Raw genomic sequence first — 14,017 nt, forward strand, 5'->3', positions numbered from 1 at the left:
GTGTGTCTATTGACCTGCCAGAGCTTTCGTTCGGTAAGTCACACACACACACACACACACACACACACACATATATATATATATATATATATATATATATATATATATATATATATATATATATATATATATATGCCTAAATTTCCTGGCTCTGGTTATCTCTAAAAGAAAAAAAAAAAACTTGGACAACCACCAGAAATAGTGTGAAATTATAGGTAAGCACATAATCACTTAACAATTTGCTCAAAGTTTATTTAATGAGAGATTAAATGAAACTGAGAGCTAACATGAGAAAGGACCAACAGGCAGAAAAAAAAGAAAATTTTTTTAATGCCCCTCAATTATAAATTCCTTCAGAGCTGTAGCACAAGATCTGATAGGACAAGAATGTAAAAGAAATCTGGCTAAATTTGCCACTGTTTCAATGGTTTATCATGCGTATCTCAACTCTGGGTAAACTGCAATTGGTATTATGTTGAAGGTTGAAGACGGGGGTCGGCACTGATTATGGTAGATTTTAAACCAGTGAATAGATGGAGCACAGTGGCATTTAAAAACACACACACACACACACACACACACACACACACACACACACACACACACACACACACACAGCAAGTCACCAAACAGGTTGTGGCAGAGGGCAATTTTAGTAACATATTTCCTATTCCTTTCTGAAAATATATAGGGGAATGATGGTTGTTAAGGTTCCATATGAGTGCTTAACTCACCAGTTTCCCTACTGCGGTCATAATGCAATTTAAAGGAAGGAGGAAGCAATATACTGCCTGATTCTACTTGGAATGTACACTCTTTGAATTTTGACAGTAAACTGTATTATGTACAGCACCTCTCTTGTAGTGCCTGCCTTGGGGTTTAATAAGCGTCTCTGTACAGAAAGTGGTTTTATACTAACTAAATGCCACTGAGACAAAACACACTACTCTCCACTGTATCTTCTCTATCTCCCCTATTAACCCTGGCTTGTAAGGTTTCCCAATGATTATCAATACTTAAGAACCAGCGGAACAAGTGTTTTGTAAGCCATTTCTTTTGTGGATTAATTTCATTTCCTTAATGTTCTTCCAATAGTTCCAGGCTGACATCTGCTTTTCTTACAAATGATTTTATGTTGTCATTCTATTTTACATCACTCGCAACTGTTTTATTGTTGTTACTGCCTTCAGTGAATTACTGCCAATAATGTACTATAACTGTAACGCATTTTACTGCCTATTTATGTGCAGTACATTGTATCTGCCATCCATGCCCCCAAGTGTCAATCCTTCCCAAATTTCAATACGTTTTCAGCTATCTTCACTTTGCCATATACAAGAATATCAACATTGACAATCTTATTCAACTTTCAACACTATCCACCAGGTAATTATATAAATAACAAAAAGTAAACACCCTATAGGACTCCCTTGGTGCTATACTCACAGTAACTTTTACAACTGATGTTTTAGCCTCATTAAGAATGACATGTTGAATTCACTTGGCTGAGAAGCCCTGTACCCACTCACAAACTTGGTTCAGTGCTCTGTAAGCTCATATGTTTTTCACTAAATGATGAAGAATTAAATCAAATGTGTTCTGGAAGTCATGGAATATGGCATCAACCTGATTGTCATTATCGATAGCCCTCTGAATTCCATGGATGAACAAAGTGAGCCGAGCTTTAGGTGGAATCCATGTCGATTTTATCCTCCAAAAAGGTCACAGTAAGTAAGCATAGAAGATGCTATATACTTTTACAATGTATTATCATCAGGAATATAGGCCTCTAATTATTAATATTCATGTATCTGATAACCCACCTTGGAAATGGAAATGACCTATGTCTTTTCATAATTACCTGGAACCTTCGTTTATCCACTGAGCTGTTGCTTTCCTATTGTTGAACAGTTTTAACCAATTTTCTATTCCAAAATTATTTATCTCTTAATTTATTACTTCTGCAGTCATGGTTTAACTGACAGGAGAAACTGTATTGCAATTTATTGCAGAGAAATAATTTTGGAAGACTGAATAAAGTATTTCAATCTTCTGTTGGTTGTCTTGCGTTTAGGCAATAATATGATCAAAAAGTGACTGAAAGGGTTATTATTAATCTTTTTACTGAGTTTATCTAAGGCTAAAATTTCTAGGGATTTTTTTGTCACCATGATCAGCAGAATTTTAATCTTGAATTCATTAAATGCTTCTTCTATGGCTCTTTGTACACCCATTTCGGTTTTCTCTGGCTCTTGTTAGTCAGATGTGTTTCCACTTCAGTTAAACCAATGTAAAACCCTCTTCACTTTGATAACATCTTCTTAACAGAGTTACTGACACATGGTGAGTCTTTCTTGTCCCTGACAGTCCTCTTCGACACACACCTGTCTAAAGTATAATTTAAATATAACAATGGAAATTCCTTAGTGGGATAGAAATAATGAAAGCAGTAAAGGTTAGTCAACTGTGTAGGTGAGCAGCTGCAGTAACACTTCAGTCAAGTTGGCCAAGACAGTTTAGTCGTGTGTGTGTATTTTTATTCTGTACAAGTTATACAGGCAGAGGACATCATCTGAAAGCTTAGCAAAATTTTTAGTCTTGTTTACGTGCCTACTGACTGTTCCAACAACTCAACTGTACAGAGTTTTTGCCTTTACTCTTTCCATTATTTAAAGTATACTTTACAATGCTTTTGAATTTTATCTTTTGATCCTTCACACCTTTGTCCAAAGAGATGAATATTTGATTTTGACTACTGAGGTAATATGTAATCTATTTCTTGCTACATTTGCTGAGGAAAAATATTTTTCTACTGTTTTTTAAAATTATTCTAACTCCTGTCGTCGTTAATGCTGCAACAATCGTATGCTCACCAATCCCATTTGTATCACAGAATGTAGGCTCTTGTGACCGGGATTTGCAATATTACTGACCTATGCCTTGAACCACAGCCTAATGCCCATAACACATATATCAACAATATCCCTATCCTATTTCAACAGATTCCAAAATGTTTAATCTATTAGTTTGAAGGTAATCTAAAATGTTTCTCTTGGTTGTAGTACTATAATTGCTCAAGATAATTTTCAGAAAAGACGCTAAGAACAATCACACATGAATCTTTGTCCTCGGCACCAGTTTCAGCTGCTCAACTCTCCTTCTCTATAGCTGATGGACTGAAATCTCTGCCTACTACTACAATAAAAAGGAAATTTATTTACAAAATCTTTTAAATTTCCTCTGAAGCATCCTGTTCTTACAAATCCTGGAGAAAATCGTCATGTTTCACCTGACTGCCTTCTTTGATGTACTAAGTATGGATGAAAATGAAAGAGGAGGAGGATGAGTAGCAGGAGTAATCTATCATTACAAATCAGAATTCACCTGGGTCTGGATGACAACACACCATAAGGTCCCCTGTCTGGATGGTTTACAGGGCCAATGGCTCTAACATCTGTTATTCATACTCTATCTTATATTGGATGAGGTGAATGACTCTCCTTGCTGCCTGTTATCACAGCACTGATAGCATCAAAACAGCACAAGTACGCAACAGCTGTCAACTAAAATGTAACTGATTAATGACCAGTATAAACTGTGCTTAGATGCAGCATGACTGAACAGTGGGATGGCCCACTTTAGTCCTTGAGGATAGAAACTGTTAATAAAATAGAAGAAAATGGTATATCTTTTTAACGGCATAAAATTGAAAATCCAACAGGAAGAAACCACTTTATAGAAGATTCTGAGGAATAATCCAAGCAGTGTGAAAGCAGGGAAAAAGTTTTAAAAACAACAATGAAATACTGAAACTGGCTTAAAAATCCTACATCTGGCACAGGAGGGCTTGTCAAGTCATCATCAACCCAAATTTCTAACAAGTTAAAATCAAAAGGTACACTCAACAGTAAAAAATTGAGCCAATGCAGATAAAATGGCAGGATATTTTCAGACAATTTTGCAATAGCAGCAAAGAAAACAGTCCAGTATGAGACATCAGACAGAGGAAATGTATAATGTAGTTTATTCACCTCATAACGTACAGCCACAAAACAAAGATTTTTGTACTGGAGACACATCAAATTATTTTAGAAAATAAGGCTATAATAATTAACCTATTTCAGCAGGAATTTCTGAATTTTTATACATGAACAATTTATCAAGAACATATTTAACATTTACAGTCAGTTTGCAGCTTGCAATACAATTTATACAATATATTAACAATTTATTATACAATATATAAACTTTATTGTTTCTTTTCTTTTCAAAATACCAAACTGGCCTGCACTGAATAATAACATTTTCTGACTAGTGTATAAAATAACAATCTTTTTAGTGGGTCAAACTCCTTATTTAACAGATTTGTGTTATTTAATCTACTGTAAATTTTTAATCCCATGTACAATGGCGTTTGAGTGTAAAGTTTTAAATTATGAGAGGCAAGTTTGAAACTTGGCTATGAGCACTATGGGACTTAATTTCTGAGGTCATCAGTCCCCCAGAACTTAGAACTACTTAAACCTAACTACCCTAAGGACATCACACACATCCATGCCCGAGGCAGGATTCGAACATGCGACTGTAGCGGTCGCGCAGTTCCAGACTTTAGCGCCTAGAACCGCTCGGCCACTCCGGCCGGCAAGTTTGAAACTGAGTCACTGATTTAGAAAATAAGAGATATCCACTCTCACTCTGTAACTGCCAATGCCCCATGTCTAAAGATTGCTTACTTGACTGGCTAGAAGAGGGTGCTCTATAGTGCGTTTAAAATAAGTTGCGATTTTTGACAGTTCTGTATGGAGCGAGTGGAGGGAAGCGTGTGCTAGGTGCGTCAGCAGCTCACTTGACAGCGTGCTGCCATCTTCCTCAAATGCTTTTTAAAGAAGCCAATTTGTAATACACTCTCATACTTGCACATCTCAAAGTTTAATTAGTCAGCTTCATGATGAAACACCTATCATTTCCTTAATGCTCATACTTATTGTGATATTTCAGTATTAGGTAACTACTGCTACTACCGCTAGAAAATCTTAGTCTGCAGTGAAAAATAGGTGACACTATCAATTTGTGTTTGGTGTGTGTTAGGTTACATATTGCTGCATACTGAATGAAGATAATATATTGAATCATTCTGTAAACTTGGAGTGATATCACTGTCTGTTTCCAATCTTGAGAAAATGGAATGTATGTAAAGCACTCCATCACAAAATTGTGTGTCAGTGAAAAAAACTGGAATGAAATATTCATGAATTGCTTGTATTTCATAAAGGGTCTGAGATATTGAAACAAGATTTTGGCAAATGATAGCACACAAACACGAGTGTGTTTTGCCATATGATAAATACGTGAAACTTCCATATCTATGGTATTCAAGTAACTACAGAGTTTTTTTCAATGAAATACTGTAATTATTGCGTTCCATCACAGCTGGTGAAATGAGAACTGCTGTGGGTTTTGTAACAATGTAAATAAAGACGTTACATGTTTATTTTTGTACTGAGAATGGGCCATTTCATCAACTATTGACCTCAATCACACTAAGTTGTTAGTTCAATAATACACTATTTCTTGATTCTGTGGCCATTTTAACTGCATTAGAATGTTACAGAGATGAATTTTTCTAAGCTCTAATGTGTTTTGACAAAAGCTGCAGATTTTAACATGGCAAAAACAGAAGCTACATATTCCTCAAAACTCATTACAGTCCTTCATGAATCAGTGTCTCCTCAACTACCTTCCTGGTATAGCTAATGCCCCAAAATCGGTCCTCTCATGTAAAATTTTCAGTGGCTTCTTTTGTCAACATCTCAACTGCAATAAGCATAAACTTCTTGCTGTTTTTTGTCTCATTACTTTTCACCTAGGCCCATATATTCTCAGTCATATTTAATGGAGCATAATGTGGAGGAAGCGTGATTTAATTATGCCCTTTATTGTCGGCCTGTTCGTCGACCAGGTAGCGTGAAGTTTTGGCTTGTACAGCAGTAGAAGTTCCACTAACTTCACTCTATACATGCTAGGTTCAACTTACTCTTGTGGAACATTTCTTTGCTAAATATCCACATTCCTTAACTGCATTGTTGGAGCTTTTTGCATCACAACAGAGTCGTATGGCATTTCGTCCATTACTGTTGTCGAATTCCGAGGGATGTTTTGCAGCCAAACGTTATCTTCCCAGCCAATAAATGTGTCCTTGGACAACACTTTTATTGAAACTCACATATTCAAATGTACTGCACATGCAAAACACTTTTTCACAATACCCGACGACTACAGAACACTTCAAAGCCAGAAAATACGACTTTATTACCGAGCTGACAAATGTTGATGTATCTAATGTGTGATACGACATGGTACTGTTTGTTCATGGTACGGCAACAGGGGCACTTCACCAGCAAAACTGCAGGCAGCGTGGTAGGGAAAGCCAGCTCGCCATTCGTGTTACCTGGGCAATGGCACCACATCCCCCTCCGGTCAGCCAAACGTCAAAAGTCGCAACTTATTTTAAAGGCACTATAGAATACCTGTTGGCTTCTTAACTGATTATGGACCTGACTGAACATTCAAAAAGCAATGACCATAACTGGACACCTACATACAGGGTGATTCAGGAGGAATGTCACATAATATGTGAGGTGATTTGAAATGAGACTACCTTCACATCCCAATCTGAAATTCCTTCCCCATGTCAACATTATCTGAAGAGGTCAAGTGAGCCCTAATTTTTAACTTTCAGGACTTTATATTGTTATGTCTATGTTCCAGTAGAAAACTTCCTATTTAAAAATTAGTACAAATGAGTTTAATATGTTACCAGATTTATATTAGCAACTAAGGGGAGTAAGCCATTTGTTATTAATCCAACTGTGAAGTTTTGTGATATGAACTGTGGAGCCATGTTGCACCATATATTCTTGAAAATGTGCTTCTTCCCTATTTCTGAAAAACTATGTCATTTATTCATTATGATTGTTTAAAATGATTGCTCTATGTGAGTGCAAATCCAAAACACCAACAAAAATATCTTATTCAAAGCAATTTGTTTATAAATTACAAAATGTAGTTCAAATTGTTGTACTGTAAAATTCATTGAAATTGTATATCAAATTAAGTAAACTCTTCCAAATTGCCTATCAGATCATGTAGGGTATTATCTGGCCGATTTTTTGGTGTAAGTAACAAAAATTATCTAATGACTTTTGTTATTTTGCAAATCTTACATTTAATAATGTATTCCACTGTTCAGTTTTATATAAAAGGAAGTTCATGTTGGTGAAGATTTTCTGCTGTGCTCACTGACAGAATTGTACACAATTCTGGAAATCATTCTCATGCAATTCTTGATGTAGGTGTACACGGTAAGGATGGAACTGGTGACATGTAAGAATACTATGTACATTGGTTTTAGGAATGCCAATCTTGTGTTCAATCTGTCGTGGGCTCACATGTGGGTTCATAGCAACGGAAGCAAGAACAGTAACTTCGGCAGCTTCGTCTGTGCAAGTGCTACGACGACTGCATTGTCGTGGGTCGAAACTTCCAATTTCCTGAAGCGTCGCAACAGGACAAGAAAACATCCATTGGGAAGGTGGGTTCTTGTCAGGATATTGCTCTCTGTACAGTTCCGCAGCCTGCCTAGCAGTCTGCCTACCTTCAACAACAGCAATAAAAGAAACGTTATGTCGATGCAGTTTGTAGGAAGGACAGCCTTTACTGTATGCCTACGCTACACAACAGTATTTAAAAGGACTAAACTACTGTACTAAATGTACTCATACATAAGAAAACAGTATTGCAATTACTGTTCTACTAACCTACATTCCCCATAAATGAGTAGCATTTGTTGGTGTACATACACAACTCTTCAACTGACGATGGTTGATGGAATAATGGGTGTGCATTCTACTTATGTTCACATTTGTCCTCTGCCAACATCAGGTGGATGTGTTCCATTACCCCCAGTACCTGCACTAAACGCTGGGAGCATCAACATCATTGTTGTGTTATGTAATTAATAACATTGTGGTTCAGTGAATGGTATACTGTGATACATTTTTGAATAGGTCTTTAGGAGAGGAAATGAATTACCAAATAAAAAATACAGGGTGCCATTTAAAAAAGTTATACTGCTGTAAAAAAAAAAAAAAAAAGAAGAAGAAGAAGGAAGAAGAAGAAGAAGAAGCTGCAACAAAGACAATCATGCTGATTGATGTTCCCATGACATCTAAACATGCTTGTAACTTGCATCTGGACAAACAGTTATTTATGGTGGTCAAGATAACTGGGACACCCTGTATAAAAGGTATGAACCCTGTGAGTAGTAGTAAGAGTATGGAAGAGGCTTGCAAAAGAGAGACAGTTTGAGGCAGTGAGTCTGCATTCTTACCTTTTGGAAGCTGTATGTGTGAGGCTTTTGGAAGCTGTCAGACAAGAAATGTATATATCATCAATGTATATCCAAATCTGTCACAACACAAGACAAGTGATATACTCTGTGTTTTATTTAAAATTTAGTATATCAGCAACGTCAAATGCAGGGATTTCCTGAAGCAACAGCCACACCCGACGATATCAAAGTTTAGTCTCACATCATATGGAACAGCTAAATTATTATGTGAACTTTTTATTAACTGTGAGTTTTCACTCGTCTTCATACTTGCGAATGGTGGAGACCCAGACTATTAAGTTGTATGACTGGGAATTCACTATTACCACTGTCCAATTATAGACAGAACTACAAAAACTGCATATTTTATTCTCACTGAGTGTCAGTGGTAATTAAAATGACTTCCTCCCCTTACACATTTAAGGGTGGTATTTTTAATGTGGTGTCTCTGAACTGGGATACACGTAAGACTGTGTACTAATTTTTGCACTCCATTTCAGAGTCTAATTGTGACATGTGATAATCAATTATTGGACAACAGTTGGAACGAGACAGAGAGTGTGGTGTGGCAACTCGTCATTCGATCACATTTTAGGTGAGTATAATTTTTAAATTTTAAATTACTTTTCCTCAGACTATCATTTTTCCAATTTTCTTTTGGCCTGTGACTGTTGATATGCAGGATTACTGTGAATTTACGTGTGACAATAATCTGGTTAGCTAGGTTTATTTTTTTGTTTTGTACCTAATATTATCTTCAAATATGGCAAGCATGGAAAATCTTAATGCAACTTGAGAAATTTCATATAAATCGTCATTTGTCAATGCTAAACCTGCAACAGTCATCTGAGGCGTCACATTTCTTAGGATTTTCTCCAAGTGAACAGGCCTCAGGTTTATTATACAGATTATCTCAACTTACAAGTCAGTCTCAACTCCTGGAACACAACAAGCTTACAAGTCAGAACAATGATCTAAAGAATGAACTTAAAAGTAAAAAGTAATGACCTACAAATGAGTTTTATTCATCCAAATGACACGGTTAAAACAATGGAGACAAAAATTCAGGCAACACAGGAACAAGTAGCAAACTCCCTTCCAAAAATTAGTCAATTATGTGACTCAATTGCCCTTGAAATTCAAACAGTAAACGATAAGGCTCATCACGTACAGTTGCATGTGGAGAATGTTGAAGATGTTACTCACACCGAGTTAGATAGAAGGAACTCTGAATTCAAAATTGTGCACAAATATATAGAGCAGGAAAATGAATTCATCGAACAGAAATTAAAATCAAACAATGATCAAATTCATAATATCCTATCAGTGTTAACAATATAATTGAGACTTCATCTGAAAATTTACAACAGGTTAACATCCAACTAAGTGATGTTGAAACAAATATGTCATATACACAAATTGGTGGAAGTTTTGTAATAACTTCTCTCTTAAATACTTTGCTGGGGATTTTAAAATACACCCAGTGGTCTTCCTATGGCAACGTAAAGATAGTTTTCTCCCAAACTTGCCTCATTATTAAAATAGCCAAATGTTTCCTAGATGGTGAAGCATTTTTACGGGCTAATCAAAGCCAAAAATAACATTTAATGAATTCTAATAGATGGTCTTGAATAAATTCTGGTCCAAAAGTAAACAGGTGAGCGCAAATACAGCAGTTTTGAATGGTAGTGGGTACAGACCAGGTAATCTCTCGATGTGGGAATTTCATGAGAAACAGTTATGTAAGCTTGATCAGATGGACAAATCTTTTGAGATCTTATTCTCATTGACATCTTGAAAAAGACATCTACCAATGAGGGGTCAATGGGGGCCTTGTTTGCAGTTCTGATGATTCATTAGAGAATTGTTTTAAACACATTGATGAACTTGACAAAGCTTTTGAGGAATACGACAAGGTTAATAACACACATTACAACAGAAACAAAAATTACAATGAGGGGTCATCTCAACACAACCAGCAAAACAGAATGGTAACAAGAGGAACCATAATACTTATGATAATAGTAACAATAATAACAGGAATAGAAATTGTAATAGTCAAAACAGAAACCTTAGTAACAGGAACCAGGAAAACTTTTTATGCCTTTACCTGGTGCCTGTCAGGTGGGGGAGGTAAATAATTTTCATGACCAGCCAATAACAAATGCAAATCAGGAGGAATGTGATGATGAAAATGTATGTGACTATCCTGTTAAAGCAACTAATTTTGAAAGGAAGTTTTGGGATGTTATAATTAAACAGGTGTATAGTGATAAGAAATGTGCTGTTGATCGTTATGAACTTGAAGAAGGTGTTTCAGAAAAATTGTTTAATTGAATGTTCTGTGGAAGATGTAGATGTTGATAGTGATTACTCTGGTATTGGTGTTTTGATGTACCCTGAGCAGGAGATTTTTGTGGCTAACTGTGATGAGGAGGGGGAGGCTTATCCTGAGTCAGTAGTGGTGGAAGTGTGCGACACCCAGGTCAGTGGCGTCAGCACTAATGATTTAGTGGTTCAAGCTGATCACTTAATTTAGGAGAGCTGGACAGTATGGTTTACATTGAAGTAATTGATTATGACATGGCCAGTGGTGAGACTCAGGAGAGTCAACTTGTGCCAATCGACATTAGTGATATTTTGTGTGAGTGCCAGGACATTAGAACACAGCATTGTGAGGTAAATAAGAGGATTATCGAACATTTCAAAGATGTTGGTAAGGATGGAAAAAAATCAAATGGCTCTGAGCACTATGGGACTCAACATCTGTGGTCATAAGTCCCCTAGAACTTAGAACTACTTAAACCTAACTAACCTAAGGACATCACACACATCCATGCCCGAGGCAGGATTCGAACCTGCGACCGTAGCAGTCGCGCGGTTCCTGACTGAGCGCCTAGAACCGCTAGACCACCGCGGCCGGCGGTAAGGATGAGTCAGATTTCAGTTTATTGATCATTCTCAGCCAGATTTTACTTGCAACACTAATGAGTACAGCTATTCAAGTCCAATTGTTATGTACAATCAAGCACTGGAAGTTATTTATAACAGAAGCACACTGATACCACTTTGCCCTATACATCTGCCTAATGATAATGAGAACCATTTGCAGTAAGATTTATATTTCGAAGACATAAAGGATGATTTTCTTAGAAAAACTAATGTGAACAGACAGCAGGATTTATGTGGTAGTCCATACATCAAAATCACAGTTGGAAAGATTATTGTTTGATTGACACAGGTAGTGCAATTTCTATTATTTCTGAAAAGTTCAGTGATAGACCTAAGCAGAGCTCTGAGTACATTGAATTTCCTATAACGGGAGTTAGGATTAAAGGTGCTACAGGTAAGTTAAGTTGTAGAAAGCAAGCTTTAATCACATTTCATGTTGACAATGCAGTTTTTGAGGAAGGATGCTTGGTAGTGAGTGATCTGAATGAGGAGTTACTGCTATGCATGGAATGGATATTGAAAAATAATGTAACATTTGAACGGGTGAAGTTCACATAAATTTTTCTGATGCCAATACACATTTTTCTGGTTATACTAGGTTACACTTAACCCTTTAACTGCTCTGGACATGTTAACACGCATGCCTTTGTACCTGCCCCTGTGTGCTCTGAACATGCTTACACATGCCACCAGTCCTCCTACCTGCTACTCTGTGCATAGACACTTTCAGAGTACTAGGTAGAAGGACTGGTGGCGTGCATAAACACATTCAGAGCACACAGGGACAGGTATAAAGGTGCACACATTAACGCGTCCAGAGCAGTTAAAGGGTTAAAAGCTGGTGACACATCTACTAATAAAATATATGGTTTTGACACTGAGATAGAAGGTGCTATATAGATGATGATTTGTCAAGTAATGATACAACTGATAAGGATTTTGATCAACTTGTTGCTGATAAGGTAAAAGAAGCAGACAAGCTTACTGGAGATGAGAAGTCAGAACTGGAAGAAGTACTGTGATCCCATCAAGATACATTTAGTGAGAAACCAGGTAGAGTTCAGGACTATGTATGCAAGTTAAGGCTTAAAAGGCACCAGCCTTTCTTTATAAAACCATATTCAGTTTCTATTTTTGTAAAAGACAAGTTGTGGAGAGAAAGTTGAAGATTTTGCAAAAGTAGAGGATTATTGAAAGGAGTACTACCCAATGCAACAACCCTTTGGTTGTTGTAACGAAAAAGGATTGTGGGGTCAGGCTCGTGCTTGATTCCCATCATCTAAATAAATTTTTGGAAAGAGAAGCTGATCACAAGTCAACAGAAGAATTATTCAATAAGTTTTCTGGTGCCAAGATTTTTTTCATGCCTAGATTTGACCTCAGGTTTCCACCAGATAACATTAGAATCAAAACCTAGGAAATATACGGCTTACTCATTCTCTAGTAAAAGCTACCAGTATTGTGCAGCACTTTTTGGTTTGAATGTATCTGTAACAGAGTTTATTAGAGCCTTAGATTTTGTGTTGGGTAGTGAAATACGTTCAAACCTGGTAATTTATGTTGACGACATACTCATAACAAGCAACACCTGAAATGAGCATGTCAGTGCAATCAAAGAGGTAGCTAATAAGTTCAGGCAGGGAGGAATGATTTTTAAGTTAGCTAAGTGTAAGTTTGGTGTAAGAACTTACAAGTTTTTAGGACACACAATTTGTGAAAAAGGAAATTACCCAATCCAGACAAAATTAAAGCTATTTCAAAATTTCCTATACCTAAAAATAAGAAGGAATTAAGGTCATTTTTTGGTCTATGCAATTTCTATGGCAAATAAATTAGGACTCAAGCTTTAAATGCACCTAATTTACATCATCTTTTAAAGAAAAACAAAATATGGGAATGGTAAACTGACTGCCAGATGGCTTTTGATGAGATTAAAAAACAGCTTTGTAACAGCCGAATTTTACACAGACCTGATCTTATTGTACCATTTTGCCTTATGAGTGATGCTAGTGACTATGGTTTACGTGCTTATTTATTCCATCAAAAGAAGGTAGAGGACAGGTGGAGCAGCGTGCAGTCAGCTTTGCAAGCTGCAGTTTGTTAAAACATGAGAGAAGCTATACTGCAACAGAAAATGAACAACTTGCCATTGAGTGGGGATTCAAAAAGTTTAGAAATTATTTAACTGGACACAAGGCCATTGTTTTTACTGATCATAAAGCTTTATGCTATTTGCAAGAATGTAAATTTCATCATAACAGGATAACACATTGGACTTTATTCTTGCAACAAGTTCATTATACTATTTTACACATAAAGGGTAAGCAGAACTGTGTTACAGACACGTTATCTAGATTGCCAATAGGAAATGAGCACGAAAATTTTGGTGTGCAAGATGATAAGAATTTCAGAATCATGTTTATCAAAGGTATTGAAAGTGAAAAAGAAATAGTTAAAATATGTGAACCGCAGAGGAGACATCAAAATCAGAATGAAGACCTTCAGTTAGTAAAGAACTTACTTGGAAAAAGGGATATGAGAAAGTTGCACAATACTACCAGGTACACATGGGAATTCTGTTTAGAAGACATAGATCTGATTCTGATCAGCCTAAATTATGCTGGCCTAAACAACACACTGATTTACTTATGAAGTCTGAACACAAAAATTTTTGGA

General features: G+C 36.4%; 2 protein-coding genes across 4 annotated transcripts in view; both read right to left on the reverse strand.

Moving 5' to 3' along the window:
- LOC126249062 (CUE domain-containing protein 1) overlaps positions 1-14,017 on the reverse strand; it is a 254,013-nt gene that overhangs the window by 124,517 nt on the left and 115,479 nt on the right. The gene's annotated exons all lie outside the window — the stretch shown is intronic.
- Positions 7,126-8,010, reverse strand: LOC126249075 (uncharacterized). 2 transcript variants are annotated; one of them, XM_049950737.1, is made up of 2 exons: positions 7,818-8,010; positions 7,126-7,650 (listed from the first exon to the last, which is right to left on the reverse strand). In XM_049950737.1, exons 1-2 carry the CDS (start codon positions 7,841-7,843, stop codon positions 7,296-7,298), a joined length of 381 nt encoding a protein of 126 aa, XP_049806694.1. In that variant the 5' UTR covers positions 7,844-8,010; the 3' UTR covers positions 7,126-7,295. The 2 variants fall into 2 exon arrangements, with proteins under 2 accessions (XP_049806694.1, XP_049806686.1); XM_049950729.1 differs by having other exon boundaries at positions 7,126-7,654.

Source organism: Schistocerca nitens, chromosome 1 (genome assembly GCF_023898315.1).
Source record: "Schistocerca nitens isolate TAMUIC-IGC-003100 chromosome 1, iqSchNite1.1, whole genome shotgun sequence".
Classification (NCBI taxonomy): domain Eukaryota; kingdom Metazoa; phylum Arthropoda; class Insecta; order Orthoptera; family Acrididae; genus Schistocerca; species Schistocerca nitens.

Bases quoted from the DNA above. Each gene is read 5' to 3' on its own strand.
- LOC126249075 (XM_049950729.1), bottom strand. From the start codon at position 7,857: ATGTACACCAACAAATGCTACTCATTTATGGGGAATGTAG. The intron at 7,655-7,817 runs GTTAGTAGAACA...CTGTTGTTGAAG, and splicing joins CTCATTTATGGGGAATGTAG to GTAGGCAGACTGCTAGGCAG.